Source organism: Etheostoma spectabile, chromosome 14, assembly GCF_008692095.1.
Source record: "Etheostoma spectabile isolate EspeVRDwgs_2016 chromosome 14, UIUC_Espe_1.0, whole genome shotgun sequence".
Taxonomy (NCBI): Eukaryota; Metazoa; Chordata; class Actinopteri; order Perciformes; family Percidae; genus Etheostoma; species Etheostoma spectabile.
In genome coordinates this window covers 4,021,374-4,047,928 of record NC_045746.1, presented here as the reverse complement: position 1 = coordinate 4,047,928, position 26,555 = coordinate 4,021,374, and the positions used below count along the sequence as shown (strand labels likewise).

The following is a 26,555-nucleotide window of genomic DNA, read 5'->3' as shown; positions in this document are numbered from 1 at the left end:
AACATTTCACGAGTAGAAGGAAAAATGGATTAAATAATATTTCAGCAAATATTTGACGCTAACTTGATGCCATCTGTGTAAAAACTGAAGTTAAAGAGAGGATGGCTTTTACAAATGGATAATGATCCTAAACACATCTCAAAATCCACAGTGGATTACATCAAGAGGCGTAAACTGAAGGTTTTGCCATGGCCTTCACAATCTCCTGACCTCAACATAATTGAAAATCTATTAATAGACCTTAAAAGAGCAGTGTGTGACAGACAGCCCAGAAATCTCAAAGAACTGGAAGACTTTTGTAAGGAAGAATGGGCGAAGATACCTGAAACAAGGATTGAAGGACTCTTGGCTGGCTACAAGAAGTGTTGGCAAGCTGTGATACTTGCCAAATAGGGGTGGGGGGGTACAAGGTATTAACTCTGCAGGGTGCCCAAACTTTTGCAGACGCCATTTTCTTTGTTTTCTGTTATTTTGAAAGTGTAAATGATAGAAAAATTAATCTAAAAATCTAATTTTTTGTGGCTTATTATATGAATGTCTAATCTGTCATTTGATCCCTTTTGGAGATTTTTTCCATCTTTTCTTGACTTCTTTATGCTCATTATCACAATTTTTTTCCTGGGGTGCCCAAACTTTTGAGCCCCACTGTAAGGCCATTTATGCAAACTGTCATTTCAAATTAAAACTATCCTCCCTTTAAGACAGCCTTTATTCCCTCAATAATGATCTCACTCAACATTAAAGGAGGAGTCAGAACAAGAACTTCTCATCTACAATACACACAGTTCACAAAGACGGACCCAAAGCACACATGCCTTCATATTGTCCTTGGTGCATGATATCAATCTGTTGAATGGGATCTTTTGAAAGTTTAAATGTAACAAGTTGTAAGATTTGTTGGGATGGATCAAGATAGGTAAAAAAGGTGGAGGAGTTTTTTGAGTCATTTTTAAGTCAGAATTGATGCTCCGCCACTGTGTAATGCAATCCAGCCACTGATTGACTGTTTCTCTGTTGGCTACCGTGACAACCGTTGTTAACATTCCGCCCTGCACTCTGGTGTTCGGGGTATTCGTGAAAGAATTTCTTCAGAAACACTGCTGAGTTCAGACTATGGACACACGCAAGCACACACACATCTGGCCAAAAAGACAGACACACACACACACACGCACACAAAAACACTCACAAAATATTTATTTTCTAACAGTAAAGAATTATTATTCCGGACAATTAAACCATATTTAAAAAAGTTTGTGGGCACTGAGAGAATCTGTGAAATTGTTTTCCTGATGACACATGCACACACACCAACACAAGCTCGCAAAAAGCATTGTTATTTACTTTTACACACACAGACACACACACACACACACACACACACACACACAGCTTTATCAGTCTTGTAAAATTTCCAACAGAGACAAAATTATGGAGGGTGTGACAATCGCATCATAATTTGTACTAATTGGACAATTTGGAAGCACGCCTTAATTTTACAACTGTAACAACTGTCATAAATTACACTAAAAAATTTCTTAATATTAAAAGGAAAGTATTAAGTTGGGTCAAAATTTGAAATGTCTTTTGATTACATAGCCATGTATAGGGTTGTGAATTGATTTGATGCCTTCACATTAGGCCTCTAAAAATCAGCCCCTGTGAGCCCCCGTAAGAAGTGCATTGTATATAAAATCTGCACGCATATAGTAGTTTTATTTCAAGGCGTCCCATGCCAAAAAAGGTTGGAAAGCACACTATCCCTCTTCAGCGAGCTTTTCAAAACATAAACAACGGATACACTCTGTGATACATTATGTGAAATACTGTAGCATATGTTCTAAAAAAGAAAGAAAAAGAAATGTAAAACATAGCCACAAAGAGAAAAAATCCCCTTGACAAAGGTGTGGGTCTGACACATGTCATACCCACACCCTGAACTGGCACCATGCCCACTAAGACACACCGGCTGTTTTCCACATATTCCAGACACCAGGAAGCATCAATCAGTCAAGTATCATTATAGTGAGACGCTGCCAACTTTCCCAAAGCTTCATGCCGGTACAGTTTAGTATAATGTATATGTCATGCTTTCAGTAATAAAAAAGCTTGTTTTTATAAGGCCAGGATGCAAAAGCAACTGCACTCATACTTCATAGATAGAAAGGGGAGAAACAATTTTAACTTACAGCTACAGTTTCCAAATCATTCAAATTTTGTGTGTGTGTGTGTGTGCATGTGTGTGTGTGCGTTTGTGGATGTGCATGTTATGTTGTGTAATACCAGTAGTTGAAGTACCACTTTAAGTTGAAGATGAGCCATCCATGAGCAAAGGATTGACATCACCTGTTCTCATTAAGGATGACTATGACTACAGAATGTCCATCTACTGTATCCAGATCTATGCATTTATTTCTAGATCTATAATTACAGCTTGTTACTTGTTAGAGGACAGTTATGTGAACCGTGTCTGTTATCACTTGTCAACAAGTTCTTCAGGTCTGTACACACACACACACACACACACACACCAATGAACAACAGGGGCATCTGCCAAAAGAATAACTCATAGTAAAAGTCATAAATCTCTTTACAACTCAACCTTTAGGAAAGGGAGACATCCTGACGCCAAGGCCCTGTGTGACAAACGCACACCTACGCATACAAGTGCGCAAGGCTTGGAAATATCACACAGAAAAACATAACTGCACGCTAACATGAACTGACTCACACATGCCAACATGCTTATGCACAGGTGGACCATTTCAACATACATTCCTGTACACGCACACACACACACACACACACACCCTTGTGTTTCATACCAACGAGACATCTGGAAGTGAAGTGGACACTGCAATCACCTTAGAGGTGCAACACTTTGTCTGAAGTACAATGTTGATGTCTGGATCATTACTCTTGTTTTTTTTACTTTGATTTGGACAAAAAAATACATTTCTTTTTAAAAGCTGACTTGGCACAAAACAAATTACTGCTTTGATTAATCTTCATGTCAAGATTTTAGAATATGTGACAATACATGCGTCAGCCCTTTACAGTTTGAAATAGTTATGTTTCAGCCGATTCTGGGTGCTTAACTTATTGGGAAGACAAAGTCAAATCAAAGGCATTTTCCTCTGCTCTTATTTGGAGTTTGCTTGTAGGAGATACAAACTGCCAAAACGGAGTGCACTGCTTTAAAGACAAGAAGAAAACTCCACTGTTAGCTAAAATCTAGTCACAATTTTTTTTTCTTGTGAGCTCAAAACATCTAATATGCCCTCTCTTTATTTGAGCCGTGTTTCCCTGTTCATGTACAATCTCGAATCCTGACCTGCAGATCACCCACAATAAGTTGTAGTTGATGTTTCTTTTTGCTTGCTCTGTAGTTTTGTCATTAATGCATTTCCAAACCTACTGTAACAGGCTGAATGGAAGTCAAAGCAAATGTATTCATTTTATTTCAGCTTTTATGAACATGACGAAGCTAAGAACTTTCTCTTCTAATGTCATTGCAATGTTAATAATTAAAAACAACACATGCAATAGAAGTTTGACTTTGATTACAAGAAGGAAGAGAGAAGCAACTTTGTTCCTAGAGAAGTGGAATAAAAAAGCAGCTTAAATAGAGCTGTGTTCATCTTAATATTTTCTTTTGAAAGATGCACCAGAATAGTTGGGAATTGACTTAAAGTGTATAACTCAAGTATTTAAGTACAGTACTTGAGTATTTTCAATCTATGTTCTACGTTCTTTTCATCACATTGGAACCTACTGACACCAATAGTTAGTTACTTCACAACTTAAGACTTAAATACAAAACCTATAAAATATGATGCATAGGCCAACCTAACAGTATCTAAAAGCAAAAGTTAGTTTTACATTCAAGTTTAACATGCTGCTCACATATTAATTAGTAACAGTAATGCAATACTATAAAACACAATATAAAAGAGTACTTTAACTTTTAAACTTTACAGCTTGTTGATCATTCTTTATTTGTAAAAGTATTTTTTACATTCTGGTATTTCCATTTAATTTTTTATACACTCACAGATCTGAATACTTCTTAGATCCCTAGAGAAAGAGAGGTATTAAGTATACAGTCTACTTTTCTGTTTTTAATTGTATTCTTATTTGAGTTTATTTATATAGGCCTATATATAATATATAATAATATATGCATATTATATGAATGTTATACATTATTATATATTATATATTTATATTACTTTCTCTTGTAATATTGCTGTCTTTGTGCTGCTACGCCAAACCGATTTTCTTCTCTAGGGATCGATAAAGAGTAATCCTATCTTCTGTTAACTAGGACTATGAAGCCCCAGCTGGTGTATGGCGTCATCTAGAGGCAGCAGCTGGAATCCAAGTCTTACAACCACTTTCACTTTCTTTGCATTGAAGGAATATCCATTTATTTGCCATTTCTAATTCAGTTTTTGCTAATCCTAATTTTATTTTAAATTTGTAGAGCCCCTGAAGGACTTTTGTTATCAGTATGATCACTAAAAGATACATTTATTAAAGATGAATGTTTTTGTAAATAACTTCCTCAATTACAACATACAGCCTTACAGAACTAAATATTGGAAATGGTCTTTCCTATGTGTGGTACAGTTATCTATAACAGACGATGGCCTTCTCTCTTACCTCACCCCGTTCCATCACCACCACCATACAATCACACAGGCAACAACCCTTCAGGAGACCAGACCTCGTTGCCTAGCAACGCCCCTCCGAGTGGCCCAGGGGGCGGGACCAAGGTACTTTGCTTCCGCAGTAATTACAGTGCATGTGCCTATATGAATGTTTCTGGGCCACCCTATGTGTGTGTGTGTGTGTGTGTGTGTGTGTGTGTGTGTGTGTGTGTGTGTGTGTGTGTGTGTGTGGGTGTGTGTGTGTGTGTGTGTGTGTGTGTGTGTGTGTGTCGGTCTCATGACCAAAAAGAAAGCACAGGAGTAATGTCAGGGCTGTAGCAGCAGCTATTTTCAATAGAGTTATTTCTCTTTAGGCCTCTGATGAGGAAAAGTTAGATTTCTGCAGATTTTAACATGACGATATCCTGTAATTTTTTCATCAGGTTCCATGTTGGATATTAAAGCCTTGCTATGGTGAAATCCTGAAGTTGGATTTCCCATTTTCACCTATCTTTAGTATCACTAAAAATTCTCCAAATCTATGAATGGACAGCTATCAGTGTTATCCTGACTTAGTGTTTTAATGTGACTCAGAGACAGAGTACTGCTCTGGCTGACAGCCTATGAGCCTAAATATTTCCCTTGTGTGCCAAGGACATATCCTCAGTTGGCTGCCCGCTAATGATGTTTTCTGCTTGGTGAACCAGGGCTGTGACTCCACTTGGCTAAAGTCACTCGTTGCTCAGGGAGGGTTTCTCTGAGGTAGAGGGCAAACAGAAACCCCTGCCTGGGACCATTTAGGCCTACTACGTCAACATGTATAGCTTTAACAGATACATTCCCCTTCAGGAGATTGAAAGAGGTTTTGCCACGTGGGTGGGAAACATTACTTCTGTTACAGACCTGTACACAAACAAGAAACTTCTGTGGGATTGCTGCAACTGCAATAAATAATAGCAGATATGATCTCTCTTGCTCTTCTCAGGCTAAATACTCATGATCCAACTCTCTCCAAATGCATTTGTTGAACATGTAGCAAAGTCATTTTTAAGGCCAAATATTATTAGAGGAAGGCTACATTTTATATATTCAAATTACAATGATATTTAACCGACAAAAAAGCAGCACATACTCACATTAGAAAGGCTGGAGAAATTTTGCATTTGTGCTTGATAGGTAACTTGCATTATTATTAACTATATATATATATATATATATATATATATATATATATATATATATATATATATATATATATATATATATATATATATATATATATATATAGTTAAGCCCCCATTTGCCACCCCAGTGGATCAGGGAATGTGACTAGGAAAGGAGGGAGTCCACCACAAAGGGAATTTATTTACCTTAACACAGGGATCTTTAACAGGGGGCTGGGACCCTTAGGGGGTCGTCAGTCAATGCAGGGGAGCTTCCAAATTATTGTAAATTTTTGATTTTTTTTTTTTAAAGAATCCAACATGTTATTAGCGAAAATAAATCCCCACTGAAGATAGGCTTAATGGCCTAGAGGTGAGGTAGTCACTAAGGTAGCCATCCAACGATACAGTTAATCCTAAAGATTCACTGTGTAACATGTTTTAAAATGAAAACATGATTGATAAAATCATGGCAACAATTATAAGGCAATTTAATAGCTTAGTATTCTATTCAAAAATGGTATGTATAAAGGCTTTAGGCCTCCCTGCACATAAATGTAGGCCCAGTTTAATACGCAACTTCATTTAATACAATATATGTATGAGTTCCCAGCTCCATTTCTCTTTCAGTTAAGGGGTCCTTGTCCTTGGCATAAAAAACATTGAAGACCCCTGCCTTAACATATTAAACTAAGGTCAACACAAAACCAACAATGGAATGGGTAGATCAGCAATGTCAGGAATAAAAGCAGTAGGCTATACAGTGGTGATCATACGTTTAGGAACTGTTATTTCCAAAAGAGGATTTTTTGTTATTCCTCTTTTTAAAATCAACTTTAGCATGGGTTCCTAAACTTATAAGCAGCACTGTATATGTGGCATGTGTGCTGAGAGGATGAATGTGCAAAACCAAAAGACAATGATCCAGATGGATGCCAGCTGTAGGAAGGGAGAGACAGTAGTTGAGCTCAGGGCTCAGGATAGCTCAGGGCTTGTGCCCTTTCTATCCATAAAAGCATGTGTATATTGTGTATAAACGACTAATGACAATTAATTGGCCAATTGTTTCAACCCTATATCAGACAAAGTATTAACTGTAAAGTAGGCATGTGCTACTAGTAGGCCTAGGCTACTGTTTTCTCCCATATAAGCTTAAAAGTTGACTAAAGATAAGGAACTGATGATGGAAAAGACAGTAGGCCTAATTCAGCAAAGAGGCAACATACCATTATTTACTATTTATGAATTGCTTTCCGAAGTAAATAAAACGATATGACACTCTAGTTCCACTAGTTTATCTTCTTCTTCTCCTTTTGTACCACAGCTGTCATTTTGTGACACCAGTGTACAGGGTGGAAACAAACACACACACACACCAACCCACACGCCTCCCTTTCCCGTTCACCCAACCCCCCACAACACAGAAGTCACCGCCCTCCCTCTCGCTCTCACACCAACGTGACTAGCAGCAGCGTCGCTCCTCCAGCCCGACCGACGCATCATGGGAGTTATAGTCCCGTCCGCCCAATTGAGCTGGAGAAGGCGAGGCCTCACCAAAATACAACTCCCATCTCGACCCTCGCCCGCCGAGCCCCGTCGTCCAATCTGAATATGTGGGAGGAGCGCGTCCGCCCACAAAAGCCACAGCTATCTCACTGTATCTCCCCCTTAAACAATCAATTGTGCACGAAAAAAATGGAATACGCGTAAAATACAAACACTTGTGACGGTTTGTTTTCGGTGCACGACGGACTGCGACGAGGCGTCCCCGCGTCGTGCGGTGAGAGAAACGGCGGCGACAGACAGGAGCAGCGAAAGAGGGTGTTGTCCTGATGCTTAAATGGAAGTGGGTGGGCCTCCACGGTCACACACTGCCAACTTCTCTGTGGATATCATTCTGACAAGCGCTAATTTACTCGTTTATGGACTGGCTATCCGGTGAAAGAGACATACGACGGGGCTGCGAGGGGGCTGTCTGGCCGGTGACGGTCACTGTGTTCTCCGTTATTTGGGGCTGCTTGATTGTGCCTGCGCTTGGCACCGCCCTTCCTGGCCGGTGGGTGGTTTCGTCAAACGGGCAGATTCGCCACGGCCCAGCGCCTAACATATAGGCCGTCCTCCGTCTCTGTACCCGGCCGGCCTTCTACCGTGAACTACACCCTCTCCCGGTATATTAATGCGTTATGAGTGGTAGGTACCCTCCCCCCTCTCCGTCTCCACCCCTCTTTCACTGTGTCTGACAGATAAGAGGCTCCCGGTCCCTTTGATATTGATGATGAGGTTACTGTTTTCTCTTTCACCTTTATTGATCACCTTTGTTGTGCTATATATGCATTATGATCAGATTGTGTTTAACTTAGTGTCTACATGACTGTGTGCCTTATCCTGGGACTTTGTACTATTCAGAAATATTCATGCGATGATATTGTAACAGGAGACATTCTCACATTTTAACTCTCTTTTGACAGACTCGAAGAAGGAATCATCTGGAACTGAAGGAGGGAAAGCATCTAAAAAGGGGAAAAGTTCTGTGTCGCAGGTAAAAGAAAGAAATAGGAGTTTATCATACTTCATTACTTTTGCCTTGCCTGTAGGCCAAAAATGTACTCCCTCCCTCTCAGCCAGCCAGCCAGACACCTCTGGGGGCGTTTCTCTGGTGAATTCCACTTCCTGCTTCTGTGTAGCCCTGCTGAGAGCCAGACCTCTTGAATAGGCGTATACGGCTGTCACACTTCAGCCACTGTACTTTTGAAATGTCTGTTTGAATTAAGGTCAAAATTATTTCATTCTGCATGTGGATTTATTTTAAAACCCTGCAGCGTTGGTATGTGGCTCTACAAATGTGGATCTTCTGTTTTGATCTGCTTTTTTATACGTTGTATCTTTGAGATTGATTTCAAACCGGCAGTTATTCTTAAATGCGTATTTGTTGTTAAACATGTATGACAAGCATTGTTGCTATATTATTTCACATTATTTGTTACAGAATCTAGGCTGTTTCCGAGGTGTATAGCATTAAAATTTGCCTGCGACCTAGTTCCTTTGAAAGGGAGGAGAGAGAGAGAGAGCAGGCGGCATTTTCTTCCAGTGTTCTGAGAAAAGAGAGATGTGGTTCTCACACGCCCACCCACTCGCTTCCTGTAATACCGCCCACTTCCACTGACAGCTCTCTCTTTCTCTCAGATTTTTGTGTTTCTTTTTTCCGCACCATGTTTTCCCCACCCCTCACTCTTATACTCTCTTTCTTTGTTTCAAATTATTCATTGTGTGAGTGCATAATGATACCTGCCTATCCTTTCCCTTTGGCTTTTTTACTTACAGTTTGTACTTTGTTGTTTGTGTATGTATGTGAGCCTTCTGTGCGTTTCCATCGCTCTCTAACCCCGACTAGCTTCTCCTCCTTCCCTTGCACTCTTGTTTAACCGGCCCTCTCTCTGCTCCTCCCTTCCATCCCTCCTCTTACCCTGTCTCTTCCAGGATTCCTCACAGCCCTCTCCGTTGGCTCTGCTAGCGGCCACCTGCAGTAAGATCGGAGGGCAGGGAGGAACAGAGGGGGTCCAGGCCCAGGTGGGGGCCCAGCAGTTCCAGGTCCAGGCTGGTCAGATTCAGCTGCAGGCGGGTCAGCTCCAGGGTCAGATAGTGGTGGACACAGGTGGAGGTCAGGCCCTGGTGCCTCAGCAGCTGGAACTGGTCCCAGCTCAGTTCACGGGGAACGGCTGGCAGATCATTACAGCAGCACCTACTATGGCCAAAGAGAACACCAATCAGCCTGTTGCTGTGACGGTGGCCACCACCTTGGCTAATGACAGCGCTACGGGCGGACGCAAGGTGAAGGAAGTGGGGCAATCAGTGGGTTTGAGAAAATGTTTTTTTTTGTCTGCCAATGCTTGTGCTGTTAACTGTATCACTGTTTTTTTCCTGTTGGACAGGTAAAGTCAGTAGGTGGGGCAAACAGTGTGGCAGCCAGTCAGCAACAGCAGCAGTTCCAGATCATCCAGGTTCAGAACCTGCCAAATGCTGGAGGCGGGGTCCAGTATCAGGTCATCCCTCACCTGCAGACTTCAGATGGGCAGCAGATCCATATCAGCCCAGCTCAGACAGCCTCCATTGGGGCTCTACAAGAGCAGGTCCAGTTCATCCAGACCCAGAGTCCAGGCCATACCCAGGCTATCCTCCAGCCAGCCAACCAGCAAGCCATCCTGACAAGTACAGCCAATCAGACGGTCCCGCTACAGATCCGGCCTGCACAGTCTTTCCCACTACAGCTGCAGACTCTGCAGGGCTCCCAGACTCCTGTTATGACCACAGTACCTATAAACCTTGGTGGCATGACCCTGGCTTTGCCTGTGATAAATAATGTTGGAGGGGGCGGGGCTGTGCAGCTTATCCAATCAGCAGATGGCACATTCTCTGTTGCCAATGGCAACCAGCTGGTGACAACAGCAGTGTCTGGGACCGCTCCTGCGACAGCATCAACTGGCTCGACGGTAGTAGCTGAAGGTGACAGCGTGTCTGATGTGACACAAGTGGTTTCTGCTGGATCAGAGGGTGGACCAGCTGACACCCAAGTGCCGAGCAGTGAGGCAGACTCTCAAAGCCAGAACCAGGCCAACGGGCTGCAGAACCAGACAGATACAGCGGGAATTCAGCAGGTGATTGTGGGCCAGGTGGGGCACCAATTTGTGCAGCAGATCCAGCTGCAGCCTCAGAGTCAGGGTCAGGCACAGGGGCAACAGCAACCTCAGCACATTCAGACCCTCCAGCTGGCCCCAGGACAAACCCTGCAGCCCATCCAGGCCTTCCAGAACCCAGCCCAGGTCCTCATCCGTACCCCAACCCTGTCCCCCTCTGGGCAGATCACCTGGCAGACACTGCAGCTGCCTGGTGGAGTCTCTCTGCAGGGTGGCCTGGGGACGGCCGTTCCACAGCAGCTGACACTGGCCCCGGTGGCCAGTGGGACGACAGTGGGGAGTGGAGGGCTGGTCTCCCTAAGTGGAGCTCCCCTGACGCTGAGCGCAGCCCAGATCAACCCGGGTTCTGGGGTACAGACGGTCAGCATCGCAGGGCTGGGTAGCGCTGGGGTTCAGTTGCAGGGTGTTCCCCTCACCATTACTGGTCTACAGGGTAAGGCCGCAGTAAGAGTGACTATGTAAATGTGTTGTGACTAATCCATCACTAAACTATTACCATAAACAAAATGTGGTTAAAGCAATGTGGTTGATTAGGCATTAGTTATTGAGAAAATATGAAGCTCTAATGACTTTCCCGCTTCAACCTTCCAATCATTAGTTTTGTTGTAGACTACTTTTCTTTAATGTTTATTTGTATGTAGGCCTAAGTATGTAGCATAAACCAACGGCACACAACATACTTCATACATTTACCATTCAAAGTTGAACTTTACAGAGATGTCCTGCTGGTGCAGTGAAATTGTGTGCCTGATACTGTACTAAAGACTGTTTAGGATCTTGCTTTTTCAGCTTTCTCTCTTCTCATATTATCTTCAGACTACCCCACAGCTCACACATTTTGTCATTTCCCATTACCTTTCAGGTCAACCACAGGGTCAGGATGGGGTCAAAGTTCAGTCGTCTCCAATGACGGTCACTGTGGGCAGCGTGGCATCAGGCACATCGATGAGTCCAGACCAGCTGGGCTCCGTACAAAGTTCTTCAGACCACGAGGGGCCGCCCAGCAAGAGGCTTCGACGTGTCGCCTGCTCTTGTCCAAACTGCAGGGATGGAGAGGCAAGGTACGAACACATTAGAAACGCAGAGCACCATGCATTGGTGCGATATGAAATACTGCTGTTAAACATGTAGTCTTATGGGGAATTAGCGTTTTTTTAAAGATCTGACAGAAAGTCTCATGCAAAAATACCAATATAGTGCATTATACAGTTATTCATAAGGAAACTGGCTTTTAGACATCAAATTCTTCATGTTTTCATCCCACCTACAGTTCTGAGCCCCTAAAGTTAAGAAAAACACGGTGACCTAAATTTAATTGTTTGCCTGTTTGAAATCTGAAACTATTTGTGCTCAAGTCCATGATTGACAAACTAATTACATTTTTATGATTATTCCAAAATTATTGATACCAGTCATGTCATGGTGGGACAACTGCTTTGACAGATGGTTAGAGCACAGTGTAGCTTGTATCCTAAAGTGAGAGATCCGACCTCTTACCACCCAACACCTCACTTTGTAACGAAGAGCTAGCACCCAAAAGAATATTCAGCGACTGGTCAAATGTATTCAGCTTTGCTTGAATAATCATTTAATCAATTTGTTAAAGTCTGATTAATTCACTCAGAGACATTACCTTCATAAAACAGAGCTTGCTTACTGTACATTTAATTTAGCATTGATCAAAATGACCAACTTACTTCTGCATAAACAAACAAAAAAACCTAGGGCCAGTGAAGCCCAGCAGTAATTCCATTTGTTTCAAGTCCTAGAAGCTTTTACCAAACACACACCACCCGAGATCACTCCTAACTCAAGTGTGTGCTGTAGGAACAGCGGGGACCCAACAAAGAAGAAGCAGCACATCTGCCACATGGAGGGCTGTGGAAAGGTGTACGGAAAGACGTCCCACCTGAGGGCCCACCTGCGCTGGCACACAGGCGAGAGGCCGTTCGTCTGTAACTGGATCTTCTGTGGCAAGAGGTTCACCAGGAGCGACGAGCTGCAAAGACACCGGAGAACACACACAGGTAGGAAAAATACATACAGAGATGTACAATGGTGATGTGGGTCACCCTGGTCAGGTTTAGTGTACGAAATGTAAAAAAAAACTTCCCAGATCCCAAGACGGCATCTTTAAGTGTTTTGTTTGACCAACATTCAAAAACCCAAAGAAAAGCATCAAGTCAACTTCTTTTTAGCTTGAAGATAACGTAAATGATTATGAAAATCGTTGCTGATTATTTTTATGTCGACTGACTTGTTGTTTCAGCTCTAATCCAAACTCTTTCAAATCCCAAATTAAAACAATTTAACTACTATAATTCAATTTCTTGCCCAACAGCTACACATGTATATATTTGTGAGAGTTAGTGAAGCTGAGGCCGTGTTGGATCAGTGGGTAGAGCAGGTGCACGTATACGTAGAGGTTTATGCGTCGGCGCAGAGGTCCAGGGTTCGAGTCTGACCTGTGTCTTCCCTCATTCTCCCCCCTTTCTCACCTAGCTGTCCTGTCCGTTAAAGGTGGAAAATTCCAAGAAAATAATCTTTAAAAAAAAAATAGTGAGGCTGTTCTGTAACAGAGCTCAAGAACAAGAAGGCCCTGACCAAAGCAAGTTTGTTTGTAACAACTGGTAAAATAAAAAAAAATCTCGCTAATTCTGTCTTCTCCTCTTTAGGAGAAAAGCGTTTTGAGTGTCCAGAATGCTCCAAGCGCTTCATGCGCAGCGACCATCTTTCCAAGCACATCAAGACCCACCAGAACAAGAAAGTCGGAGCTGCAGTGGCAATCATCACCACTGATGACGTGGAGGAAGATGCCCCTGAAGGCCTGGACGCTGCCACTCAGATTGTTGCTGTGGCAACCCTCTCACGTGACTCAGACCCCGCTACACCCACCACCTCTAATCACCTGGAGGAAGAGGAGGAGGAAGTGGAGGAGTTTCAATAAGCAACAGACTCCCATTTCTTCACTGAAGGCGGACTTCCTGTTTTTCTGGGAGCCTTTGCAGGGACTGTAGGGGTGGCTGCTTTTGCTTTTCTTTTTTAACTTTCAATTTTACATCATTTTAAAAATGTTCTCTCATGAAAAGGGACTCAAAAGAGATAAGATCATGCAATGAACAGAAACACAAAAATATAAACATAACAATCTAAAAATAACTAACATATTATAACAAAACAATTGCCTAAACATATGAAAGATTAGTTTGGCATTTATAAAATGAATTTATAATAATTCCATTCGCAGTGGGGAAAGGAATGTAAGTAGTGTCTAGATTAGCACAAGACAGGGGGACCTGCCTAATCTAAAACCATCCAACATCGAGAGAAATTTTCTTAATCGCAACAGAATCTAACTCTATGCACAAAGTTGTGTTCCTGTTTCATACCTGTCAGACCGTGCTGAGGGTCAATCATGGGACAGGACTGTTGCAGAGCAGTGATGGAGCAGGGCAGTCTTGGGATGTTGCGTGCGTGTATATGTGACCTGTATGAATGAGTTTGTAGTCCCATGCTGCCACAGGGAGGATCTACCTAATTTGAGTTTTATTCATGGTTCAGGTTTAGTCCTCAGATCAGATTCAGGTGTTGATTCCTTCGAGACCAGTCAATTGATAAACTGTTATTATAATATGAAGGTGCTCTAAGCGATGTTGGGTGACGTTACTTCTTCTTGACGTTTAAAGTATTTTCAAACAAAACGAGACTAGCTTGCCCCTCCCCCTCCGTTCTGTGCTTCCGCGCACTAACTCCCCCCCACCCCCAAATCCTTCTAGTCAGTTATTGGCTGGAACATTGGAACACTGTCTGTGTATGCTTCGTGGTGCAGGTATTTGTGTTGCGGTGTGTAGACCCTGGGCTGTCCACAGAGACCGCGGTTTTTTACAGTGTGTTCCGGGGACAGGCAGCTCGCGCAGAGTGAGGAGATGTTTGCTGTATGTAACAAATGTTGTAGCCTAAAACACGCGGGACATCGCTTAGAGCACCTTTAAAGAAAAGGAGTAATTCTAAAAATAAATCATTTAAAAAAATTTAAAAAAGTAGAAAGAAGCACATATAAAAAGATTTATAAATAATGCATTCCTATTTAGAAAAAAAAAGGTTTCTAAAGAGAAAAACAATCTAGCTTTCTACAACTTTGTTTGTGTGGTGAAAGCAATACTATAATGACAATCCTAGTGAAACCATGTTTACATTGTCAGGGGACGTTTTCTCTGTTAATAAAACAAGCCAGTTCGCTCTTAGATTAGTGATAACATCTGAAAGCAGCGCTGTCGTCTGAACATAGCCTGCTACTTTGCAGATACCAAAGGGTGGCTTTAACATCACAGCTGCAGTCTATCCAGTACCAGTTTTTATACGATTGATCGCCATCAGATGGTACTGGTAGCTGCAGTGACAGCAGCAGTTACTGATGCTGCTTTATGCTTTCTGTGCTCTGGTGACATCCCTTCTCCACTTCTATCCCTGCAACGTGACCGATGTACCACAATTGCCTTAACACAAGCTGTTGTACAGAGGGAACTTCAGAGATAGCTAGAGGGAGCTCTTCTGCATTATTAGGGGGTGACATGGAGAGCACACCACAGCACAGGAAGGTAAAGTGAGACGGAGCGAAAAGAGCTGTGGGTGGGAGGGCGTCAGGCTACTTAGCTATGTGGATATTATGAGATGTTTTCTGGTGGTGTTGCTCTGTGTTAGTTCAGTGCGTACGTTCTTTTTTTAAATTAAAATATACTTTATTTTATAGAATTTATCAACTTTAAAAAAAATAAATACCCTCCCAGTATGTTAACACACATGGCCCCACTGTGTATGGCTAATTTATTATTTATCCTTGAGTTGTACTATTTGCCTTTTGCTGGACTTGTATTTGTGTGCGTTGATTCTGAGGTTGTGTACAGCATGTTTGAGTTTTTTGCCGTAGTGCTGCTTCTCTCTTCTTTACTCTTTGTGCTTCGGTTTTCTTTTTCTACGTCTGACCACTGCTGTTCATTTCTTCTCTTTTCGCCATACTGCGTTTTATGGAGAAAAATAAATAAAAGAAGAAGAAAGCAAAAAATGTACTATGGTTTAAAGTTGAAAAGGTTGATACCAAACAAATTTAGATGTTTTTGGTAATATTTTGTGTGACTACCAACTTTTTTTCTTTGATATTTTGTAGTGACATCTCATTTGTAAATCTTTTTCTAAAAGATGTTTGTCCGTCTCCATGACATTTGATAATGGGTTTTTTGCCAGGTTAGCCTCAAAGGCCCCAGTTTATTGATATTTTTTAAACTGGTTTGTACAAACGTGTTATGTCAATAAAAAAGAAAAAAGGAAAACTTCAAGCAGAAAAGATGCTTTGCTTGCATAACACTTGACAATAAAGTGATTAAAACAAACTATTCCACTCGGTTTGTGTCTCATTACCTGATCTGAGTTGAGTGCATTAGTGAGTTGCGCAGGCGTCACTTTGCGACAATGACGTGGCGACATCTACATGCTTTAAACTTTAAAGGAGGTTCAGTAAGTTTTCCTGCAGTTTTTGGAGTCTTGTGAAGTAAACATGCATAAGGGTTTTTGAGAGTGTAATCCATAATCGGTTGTTTTATCTATGAAAATTGTACCTGCTGCCCCCTAATTCATCTGAAATCTTTTTTCTACACTTTATTTACCCATAGACATGTCCAATTTGTACTTTATTTTCAATAAAGCGTTGAGCTACTGAGGAGGCCAGTGGTATTGGGGCAAAAATCAAGAGCGGGGAGAAAAGTTGATTATTTTATGGATTTCACAAATTTCAGTATGACAGACACCTTGCTTGCAGCCGGATCCGGATCCCTTGGCGTTATGCCATAAACTCGACTCACATCGGGTAGCCAGTATACCGTTTAAATCTGAGCATGCGCTACTCACAACACTCGACTCACAACGGGTAGTGACAGTGTGCTTCAATCAGATGGAAACCATTGGAAAAACTGGACCCCAACACACAGCTGCTTTGATAGTTATATTTGTTTGTGTGGACGGATAATGAGCCAATAAACTTTCTACCTCAGTAAACATGATTTATCCAACACCCCAACTACGATCAAAGTGTAACTTCTGAGAGTTCAACACCGGGTCACTCTTGACTGCTAGTTTTCAAAAAGAATCACTTAGTAGGCAGTTTCCGCATACCTTTGACATCTCACTCCTTTGAAGTGCTTCAAAAACACCTAAATCTACAACTTCTTTCTGCACCCTTGGGTGTTTTTGTGATATTTGGAGGGTATGGTTTGGAGGTTTTATGTAAGGAACTCTCAGAGTATCAGAACAAAGACCGATTTTTTTTTTTTCCTTTGGATGTAAATTGTTCCATTGTGTTCGAGTTTGATCAAGAAAATCAACCCCAAAAAATACAAACTCTTGGGCTGAAGCATTTTCCAGGACCGGTCTGCAGCTCTGTAATGCCATAGTGTGAACATACACCCACATTAGTCTTAAGTGTGCGCTGTAAGGCACTATAGATAGATAACTAAGACGTTGGTGATTAGATAAAAGTTCTAATAGACCTTTCTATTTCTCACTCACATTGCATGCCTCATGAAGATCCAATGTCCCCAGGTTGACCCCGGCAGCAATGGTACCTGTCAGGTCATTACATTAGATCAGCTGACTGGCTCAAGAGCCAACTGTTGACCTGGACCTGACCCCATTCACCTGGGGAAATATGACACACACACACAGAGACACACACAGACACACACCTTGGTGCAAAAAAGTTAGACTCCTTAAAAGACTCTAGTGTGGTCTAGTGTGGCACATCCAACAGATAAAAGCCTGTATAAATATACATATGTTAAAAAAACATGGCACATTATTCAGATAATGCGATTCTTTATTAGAATTTACAGTGAACTGACAACAATGATGTAAAGTTACTCACTTTTAGAAAAGTAATTGGTTTATAAAAGGCTCCTTTTGCTTCCTTAAAACAGAACATATCTATTACATTTGCTAACCCTAGTGAACACCAGGAGTAGAAATATTCAAATGATTGTATTCAACTCACAATTGCGAACAGGCTTTAAAACAACAAAAACATCCCTGCATCTTATGCAGGCTTAGATCAGGATATATAAAACATATTAACAGTGTATGTGACAATTTTGTTTCTCTGGTTGGGTAAAAGCTAACCTAAACATGTGCATTAAAATGAGTTCTACGGTACTGTGAAGCACAAGAGCCTGCTCCGGGTACTAGCTGTACGAGCAGGTTCTCCTCTCCGGACTTTACTGCAGATCCTTTTGAATGCTGCAATGGAGACAAAACAACACATGGGCTTTATCAGCTGTCAACATAGTTTTCAGTTGGGCTACAACTGGTAATTATTGTCATTCTTGATTTGTCAGTAATTTTTCCAACTAATCAATAAACACATCAGTCTAAAATATCGGAAAACAATCAAAAATACAGATTGCAATTTGTCAGAGCTCAAGTTTGTATTCAAATAGCTTGTTTTGTCCAACTTGCTGTCCAAAACCCAAAAGATATTAATTTTTCAGTAATATGAAAAAGAAAATGCATTCATTCTAGTAGATTCACTTAATTCTATGCTCATTGCAAAAGCACAGACATTTTCCAACAGTGATTTTACACTGAATGTTCTGAATTACATTCCTAAAACGTTCACATCATGGACTTTGATGTCACAGTTTTAGGGAGATCCCATCCATGTTTATAACATTAAACTGTACAGTGAGAATGTGGTGAGGTACCTCTCCAGATACTCGTGGACATTGTCGTGGCCGTTGTACCGGGCCAATCCCACCAGGCAGCCGGTCGCACAGCGGCCTTCCTTCTTACGACACAGACTGCAGTTACACATGTCTCTGCAGATGGGACACAACCACGTCTACAAAGAAAAAGGCCCAGATTTAATGTGGGTGACCAACCATGTTGTTACTCTGTTACACAAGTGAACCCATGTTGAGGTTTTAAGTTCCTTCCAACCTCAAGTCTTAAACATTTTCAAATCACCTGCCTTTGCTACCTCTGGGAATAAGTACTCAACATATACTCAGGATTTTGTCGTACTAAAATGTGTACAATTATGCATTCATAATAAGCCACGCACTGTAAATACACTGACAAATCTTCATTGCATATGACAGATCTCTTCTTTAGGCAGGATCTTTGTTTGTAAGTGCTCTGTGCTTTTCATGCATTCTGCAATAAATGCCCCAAAGTGACACTAGTACTTTGATTTAAAGGCAGCAGCTCCCAACTGCAAAGAAGAGGACAACTTAAACAGGTGCATACAAACAAACCATAATACTATGTTATGTAATGTTATATTAGCTTCAGCAGCCCCAACTACAATTAATTAAAAAAAAGAATTTAAAAAGAGGATTTTGTGTATTCATGTATTCTAGGGAAACATATACAGTAATAAACATGCTGTCTTCCCTTAGTGACTATTTTTACAGGAGTACAGAGGACTGATAGAGAGCTTTGTCACTTGGTGCAACAACAATCACCTACAGCTCTATTAGCAAAACCAATGGGCTCGTGGTGGAAAACCAGAAGAAATGGAGCCCCCCCGTCCTGGTTTTCATCCGGGGAGAGAAAGTGAAGAGGGTTGAACCATATCAGTCCTTCAGGGTCCAAAACAATAAAAACAGAGCTAAAGCCCATGTATGTGTTGCTTGGCCAATAAAGCGGATTCTATTAGAACACAAAGTTGAAGCCACAACAGTAGACAATGCTTCAAATATGGATGTTGCAAAAAAAAGGAACTAATTTGAAAATGTGGATGTTTTACACACACGTTCAACCCGGCATCACAGAAGATCTAATAATCACCCCAGTGCCAGGATTAGTGTCACCAATTCAATTTATATTTTTCTTGAATTTTCCAGTAATTAAGTTGAGGTTCTGTAGGTGGTGCTCTTTGCTTTGTTCCGCTATGTTGGTTTCCACCTCTTCTGTTGACAACTCAGTTCAGCTTTTACGTAAAACTAAATAAACGGTATGGCTGTCGCTGGAAAAGTAAACCTAATCCCACATTTTCCCGACCAGATGCAAAGTGTTTGAAACAAAAATATAAAAACTTTCAATAACTAGATATCAATTGGCATAACAAATGTAAAGCTCTTCTGATTCTCTAGTTGAAACGTGTTATTTTAAAAATCCTGCGTTTGAAAAGTCAGCAATACAAAAACAACCCGCAACCATAATAGAATATTATTTTCCTATGTAAAATCAAGGTAAATATTTAGTTTTAGAGGGGAAATCATTAAAACAACAGACACAACAAGACAGCATAAGTAGGATATAAGAGAAAAATAAGATCAAAACATCATTGTTTTCACTTCACTCAATGACAGCTTATTTAAACTTTGCAATGTTGTTCCTGACCACTTCATGACCCCAGTAGTGAATGATAGTACTTTTACTTTTCCTTTTACATATTATTTGCTTAATTAATTGTCCCTTCAGTAGGATTTTGCGATAGTTTTTTAAAATAAAGTGACGTGATTTAAGTATGAATGAATAAATAAATAAAAGAAAGAAAGTTAACTTCAGTCTGGGACGAACCCACATTCTCAAGTTTACCAAATCGAAAGTGAGAGAAATGGAGAATTAAACATTTGCATGTGTTAGCACTGACCGGGTCGAGCAGCACGTCGCGTACGTCCTCTCCGTAGCGGTTCTTTAGGCACGGCCCACAGAACTGACCTTTGGCCCCTACACAGAAACCACTGCGACACACTGTCTTGGTGTCTAGAGTCTTCTGTCTGCACTGGTGACATGAGCTGCCCTGGAAGAATAACACACACAAACACAAACACACAAACACACAAACAGATTAATGCCAGGTCACCTGACATTAGTGTTGTAGTCAAGACCACCTAAACCGAGACAAACTCGTTATCAAGACCAGAGAGTATCGAGAGAGACCAGACCAAACAACTGAGACATACAGTGTATACACACTACTTCTACTACTACTACTACTACTACTACTACTACTACTACATATTTGCTAAATCACTTTGGATGAGGGGTGAAGAGATTTCTGGAGTTTTGTTTTGGAGCCAGATTAATTACTTCAGCTAGCTAGCGTCACTTCCACTAACCTCCCTGATGCTTCCTTATTTAGTGCAAATAAAAAATGTAGGTGGTCCCAGCTGTGTAGGTTAGCGTTACATTGCAAAATTTACACACTGCTGTGTGTCTACTTTTAGATGTTGTTTTGCAAATAAACTCTTTAAAAAATATATAATAAATAAAATGTTATTACCAACAATTTGGCTGACATCTCCTAGACAGCCAGAGCTTCTTCTCCTGTCACCTACATTTACTCTGGGAGTAACACATAAATCAGACGATACGGAGGCAATTTAGTGATTACCCTGCAGTTTTGGTCTTGAAATCAAATCCAGAGTCCTCTTCATCCTAGACCGAGTACAAGTGGTCTTAAGACCAAGACCGGTGTCGAGTACTACAACACTGCCTGACAGTATAGTACAGTAACAAGACCACTAAATAGGTCAAGGCCTGATGTGACTCACGTTCTCCTTGTCCCAGATCTTGTCTTTGTTGCGGTATGCTACGTTGTCCAGGTCTTCTTTGGTGATCTCGTCAACTGACCTCACGTCATACTGGCTCTTCCTGGAGCTGTGGCTCTTCCTCCTTTTCTTTTTCCCCCCGACTTCTTTGTCCACCTGCCCAATCAAAACAGACAGATAAATAATAATTAATAATTGCACTCTTCTATATATTTCTTGAGACATTTAATTTGTACAAAGAGATTAACATTGACTAGATACCTAACTGGTGACTGTAATTGTGTATTTTGATTACACAAATAAAATCTGGCTAAAAAGAGTGTCAGTCTGTTTAATAAAAAATAAACTGATAGAAATGTAACATCAATCATTTATGTACGATCAGAGCACATCCTTGCTACTACAGTATACAGTGCCTTTACAGAATAGATGACAGATAAAGAAATTCTCAATAAAAAACCTTCCCTATTAATGAAGTACTATTTCTACCTCTACCAGTCTCCTGATGTCTACAGTCCTGGGGCTTCTGTGGGTTACTGGCTCGCTCTTTTCCTCCACTGCAAAGTTCTCAGGAGGACGAGCCTTACGTGACGGGTTCCTCCTTTCTGACCCCATCTCTGGTTCAAACTTGCGTTTCCGTGGCGTCGCTTTCTCTGGCCCACGCTTTTTCTTCTGCAGACATAAAACAAACAGTATACAAATCAGAACAGTAAAAGAATCTGTCTTTATAAAACACAAAAGCAGCATGACGTTTTTACAAAAACATCTTACCTTAAATGTATTTGATTATGTAAGTGTAGTTTGTAACATGCATCATTAATATTATCATCATCCTCATTATCATCTGACCAGCATCCACAGCTCTCCTTTCAACTACTGTTTAACGTACGGCTGACATGTGTCAACTTTGCTATGAAAAAATAATAAAAGTTACAAGAATATTAATGAACAAATTAGTCAATAAAGGCAACTTCTAGCAATTACAGCTATGCAATTAGTTCTACTTAATCACAAACCTACTTCAACATAATTGTAGAGTTTTTTCATTCAATTGTTTATGTCTGTGTAAAAATAAGAAAGCATATATGTGACATGATATGGATAGCACCATCCCCTATCACCGAAGTAAACACAACAAAAATAAACAACACAAAAATGTATTTTATTGTAGCATTGTTTGCGTCTTGCATTGTTCTGGATTTATTTCAAGAGTTTTGTGTATTTATTTTTGTTAGACCATAAACCGTATTTTCTACTTGGCGTGTCTGTGCTGCGTTCTGGGCGCGGCGCGATCCCCGAAAGCAATCGCAGCCAATCAAGTCGATGCTTGATAATTGACCAGCGATGCCGCGTCCCAGAAGCGTGCGTGAAGCGGCTCTCCGCTCCGCTAAGGATACGCGGCAGGTCTATTTTCCCATGAGCCCCTCGAGCAGCCGGGCAGGAAGGGAAACAGCGAGAGTATCCAGTCAATTTACCAAAACACCCCCCCGCCAATATTGTTTATGTTTTCTCTACAACACAACAGATGATGAGAGATTCACCACGGAAGTGGAAAAACATTAAACATCACAGACCTTTCTTAAGAGAAGGCATGGAGTTTAATTGCAGGAGTGCTTGGAATGAAAGATATTATATAAGATACTATCTTAATTAAACATGTGAATGTTTGTTAAAGTTTTGTAGAGACAATAACATCTGTGAGTCAGGCAGCAAGACGCTCCGCTTCCGTTGTGGTATGGCGTGTGGCGGAGGACAGAACAAAAACAGAACGCAACTGGAACTCAGCAAAGATGCGCCCAGTAGAAAATCCGGGTAAGGGGAAGGGTATTGCAAACTAGCTCAGTATGTAAATTATATGGTATGTGGTACCGGTTCATGCTATACACAAATCCTATACAAATAAACATTACATAAATAACCACACTTTTACTTGAACCTATGGTCACTTGTGGTCTTTTGTGAACATCAACACCAAGATTCTCACTTACAATTTTGGATGACATCTTAAAGTCTTTTTTCTTCAATGCACTTACTGGACAAAACCGACAACAACGTAATGTTACTTGTGATCAATAATCTTTAAATCAAGAGGTCATTTCCAAGTTGATTTTTCTGTTTTATGGTTGTGAGAAACTGCTTATACTCACTTGAGGGGTGGTGGGCGGAGTGAGGTCAGCTATGGTGCTCAGATCAGCGAACAGCTTAGCCAGCTGAAAGACAACAACAGAGAAGACCAGAGTCAAAGGACATGACACAAATTATAGTAGTTAAATACAGACGACACAGTGTCAGAATATGGAGAAAACACAAAAAGGTTGTAAGAGTTTCATTACCATGGCCTTGTTTTCCTGGATGTTCTTGTCGCGTTTCCGTAGGCTATGACTCTGGACTTCCTCTTTGTCTTCCTCCTCCTCCTCTTCTTCTTCCTCCTCCTCCTCTTGTTGCTGCTGTTGCTGCTTCATCCTCTGCCTTTCACTGACTCTTTGCGAAGGAGGAGTTTCTTTGACTGGCTTTTTGACATTTTTCTCTTGCAGTTTCTGTTTGGGGGTAGACAGTCTTTTGACGGGAAACCTAAGAAGCAAGATTAGATTAGATCCTTTTCCATCAATAGAGGTTCAACACAATTGTCATGAAACAGGTCTGTGTTTCCGACAGTCCTTTGTACAGTTGGACGGGCAATAGGATGAAGACAATGGATAACAGCAGTAAGATGAATCTATGCACAATTCACTTTTATTAGGCCAAAACACTGAAATTAGTATGTTAATATTTCTGTTGGATGGTCAGGATTCAAGCTGTGAGACGAACAGTTAACCTCATGAGTAGTTACATTGGTACTGGCAATAAGAGGCTTCATTAACTCAAACCCTTTGTTTGTTTAAGACACATCATGCAGGTTTATTTTGCTTTCAAATACTTTGTAAACCAGTGTATATATATTACAGTCACGTAAACAAGACACACCACCACCAAATCAAATATATCAGATTATTTGTTTATGTTAAAGCCCTAAATAATATTTAGACATAAAACAACCGCAAACTTCAACAAGAATCTAGAGGTTTTAACATACTGAGATACAGTGACCATCTTTAGGTTAAATAAAAAGGTGCTTATTTACCACTTGACACACACACACACACACACACACACACACACACACACACACACACACACACACACACAACACCACACCACCACACCCACACAACACACACACACACACACACACACACACACACACACACACACACACACACACACACACACCTCAGGGCAACTAAAAGACTCTTCCTCTTTTGTGGAGCGGCATCCTCGCCATCAGAGTAGAAGCCTGTGTCCACGTCGCTGTCCTCTGAATCCACCATCTGGAGAAGAAAACAGAAAGAAAAGCTTTTGGTGCTCTAGCTGCGGTATTGCACACATTTTCATCAAACATTAGAGCCAAAACTAGACATTTCGTTACCTTGGTCTTTAGCCGTTTGTTCAAAGATCGTCTGTCCTCTTCTTCCTCCTCTTCGCTGAAACCTTCAAACTCCTCCTCACTGTCCGACTGGCTGAACAGACGAGCCAGCTCAGCAGTGATAAACTTGGACTTGAAACACAGAGCCTGTTGGCAGACATACCAAGCGTCGTATTAAACTACGTTTTTGTCAATAAGTGGGTCCCCACATACCAGCAAGCACGCCCGCCATACACACAGTCTTAACGGATGTCATGCCATTTCACTTATCAACAGGTGGCAGTAACAATGAAAGATTTGCTAAAAAGGGGCCACAAAAGACTGCAAGCAAGTAAACATGGGTGAAACAATGTTGGATTGTTTTTTTAAATCAGCTCACACCAACGGGAGCACCATTCCACCAGTGGACATCCTTGGTCACTAGGTGAATGTTGTGAGAACAACGGATTTAGTTCAGCTTGACAGAGCAGAGACTGGCTGTTAGTGAAATGATGTTGGTAGTTACAAAACTAAACCCAAAGAAAATCCTTATATCTACAGGCCTGAGCAACTTCTCAGCCATGGCAGGAAAAGGGAGATTTAAGACCACTGACAAAGTTAAGTGGAAAAGGAATTGACTTCACTTCCTCATTGTTTGGGGTTGAACAGCCCCAAATGCTGCATATGTAATTAATAAATAAATTAGTGGAATTTTGCTGTCTGCTTAAAAGTACTACCCACATTGTAACAGATACAGACCATATAAAAACCCATTGTATTTAACCTGATTTTCACAGCATAGAAAAAGAGACATAAAAAGAACTAATGTGTAATTGTATAATTTGTAGCAGGCTTTATAAAAATGTCATCAGTCTGCAATCATCTAAAGTTATTTTTTTTATGCTAAACAGTTTCTGTATTTGTTTATTTTATATAAATGTCTAAGGCAAATTTCTGATTCTGAAATTCTCGTAAAATAAGGGAAGTTTGTGACTTATCACGTTCATGTAACAATGTTAAATATGGTTTTTTGGAGCTGTTAAAGAGGGCACAGGGTCCCGAAGACCACAAACACAATGTATGGTTAACGGTAAGTGTTTACATGTTATTCTTTCATGGCCACTTATGACAACAGTGTGCTTGGTCAGAGTCTTTGACAAATATTTGCATATGAGACTGTCATTTGTATTGTGTAACACAGAGTCGATGCAGTTGATGTCCCAGGTCCCACTCTGCTGACCCATCCCCTCTAGACACAGGGATGTTGACCTCTGACCTCCTAAGAGAAGGGAGACGAATGCACCCACCTACCCCAGGACCTTGAAAAACATCCACTCATTAATTTAGATCATTTTACGGTTCAGGCATTTAACCAATATGTAAAAGGTCACCTGCCCATTGGTGCTAAGCAGCTCACGTGTAAGCTGGCTAATTAACCAGGTCAAAACAAAGACTCAGCTAAGACAAGTTTTACAAATTGCGTTCAAGAAAGACATGATGTCTGGGTTACAGAACTGAACTAGCTAACGTTACGGCCGAAAAGCACCTTATTCGGAGAAAGATAGGAATGCATGTTTACAATGAAGCAGACTCAGGCCAACAAGTGTAACGTTAAGTGAACGGGCGATGTTAACAATGGTCTTCATTTTAACTGGTTATGACTTTTCTTCACCACAAAACAACGTGGAAAGAAGAACTAAATTTACACGTACTGGTCTGCCGCTTACCTTTGACGTGAGCGTCATTTTTTCCTCTGTTTTGCTGCAAATTCCCGTACAACAGAAAGTTTTGTCCTGTAAAAAACAAACAATGAGTAGCAAGAGGTATGTTTAAAAATGAGCCACTAGAGAAGTCCGGTCATTGCAAAAGTAGGGGTTTTGTTGTTGCTGTGCTTATACATTAGTTCGCAGTTAAGTTCAATGATTGTAATTTTGAAACTCAGCTACTGGCTGTGTGATATGAAAGAGTATTTGCTCAATTGTACCTAAAGATGTACCCTATCTCTCTTTATCTTTAGGAGTAGTCTCTCTCCCATGTCTCCCCCGCACTCACAGTGGTGCAGTCCG

General features: G+C 41.0%; 3 protein-coding genes across 4 annotated transcripts in view; 2 read left to right on the top strand and 1 right to left on the bottom strand.

The window, feature by feature from the left end:
- Positions 1-1,342, top strand: part of itgb8 (integrin, beta 8) — a 32,026-nt gene extending 30,684 nt beyond the window's left edge. The window contains exon 17 of the transcript XR_004334955.1: positions 1,332-1,342. The gene's annotated coding sequence lies outside the window, so the exon portion shown is untranslated. The remainder of the gene's footprint in view (positions 1-1,331) is intronic.
- A 6,045-nt stretch (positions 1,343-7,387) lies between these two features.
- On the top strand, positions 7,388-13,674 carry sp4 (sp4 transcription factor). 2 transcript variants are annotated; one of them, XM_032534880.1, is made up of 7 exons: positions 7,388-8,005; positions 8,284-8,354; positions 9,293-9,643; positions 9,745-10,939; positions 11,369-11,567; positions 12,334-12,533; positions 13,182-13,674. In XM_032534880.1, the coding sequence occupies exons 1-7, from the start codon at positions 7,999-8,001 to the stop codon at positions 13,451-13,453; spliced, it is 2,295 nt and encodes a 764-aa protein (XP_032390771.1). In that variant the 5' UTR covers positions 7,388-7,998; the 3' UTR covers positions 13,454-13,674. The 2 variants fall into 2 exon arrangements, with proteins under 2 accessions (XP_032390771.1, XP_032390772.1); XM_032534881.1 differs by lacking the exons at positions 7,388-8,005; positions 8,284-8,354 and adding an exon at positions 8,433-8,639.
- A 3,675-nt stretch (positions 13,675-17,349) lies between these two features.
- On the bottom strand, positions 17,350-26,535 carry cdca7b (cell division cycle associated 7b). The gene is made up of 10 exons (XM_032534883.1): positions 26,217-26,535; positions 24,514-24,657; positions 24,318-24,415; positions 23,381-23,618; positions 23,195-23,257; positions 21,537-21,719; positions 21,051-21,203; positions 20,147-20,296; positions 18,252-18,388; positions 17,350-17,787 (listed from the first exon to the last, which is right to left on the bottom strand). Exons 1-10 carry the CDS (start codon positions 26,232-26,234, stop codon positions 17,766-17,768), a joined length of 1,206 nt encoding a protein of 401 aa, XP_032390774.1. The 5' UTR covers positions 26,235-26,535; the 3' UTR covers positions 17,350-17,765.
- Positions 26,536-26,555: the final 20 nt, after the last annotated feature.

Excerpts from the sequence above, each read along its gene's own strand:
- sp4 (XM_032534880.1), top strand. Across the intron at positions 9,644-9,744 it reads GCGCTACGGGCGGACGCAAG|GTAAAGTCAGTAGGTGGGGC; the intron begins GTGAAGGAAGTG and ends CCTGTTGGACAG. Across the intron at positions 12,534-13,181 it reads ACACCGGAGAACACACACAG|GAGAAAAGCGTTTTGAGTGT; the intron begins GTAGGAAAAATA and ends TCTCCTCTTTAG.
- cdca7b (XM_032534883.1), bottom strand. Across the intron at positions 24,416-24,513 it reads ACAAACGGCTAAAGACCAAG|ATGGTGGATTCAGAGGACAG; the intron begins GTAACGAAATGT and ends TTTCTTCTCCAG. Across the intron at positions 21,204-21,536 it reads ACATCAGGAGACTGGTAGAG|GTGGACAAAGAAGTCGGGGG; the intron begins GTAGAAATAGTA and ends TTGATTGGGCAG.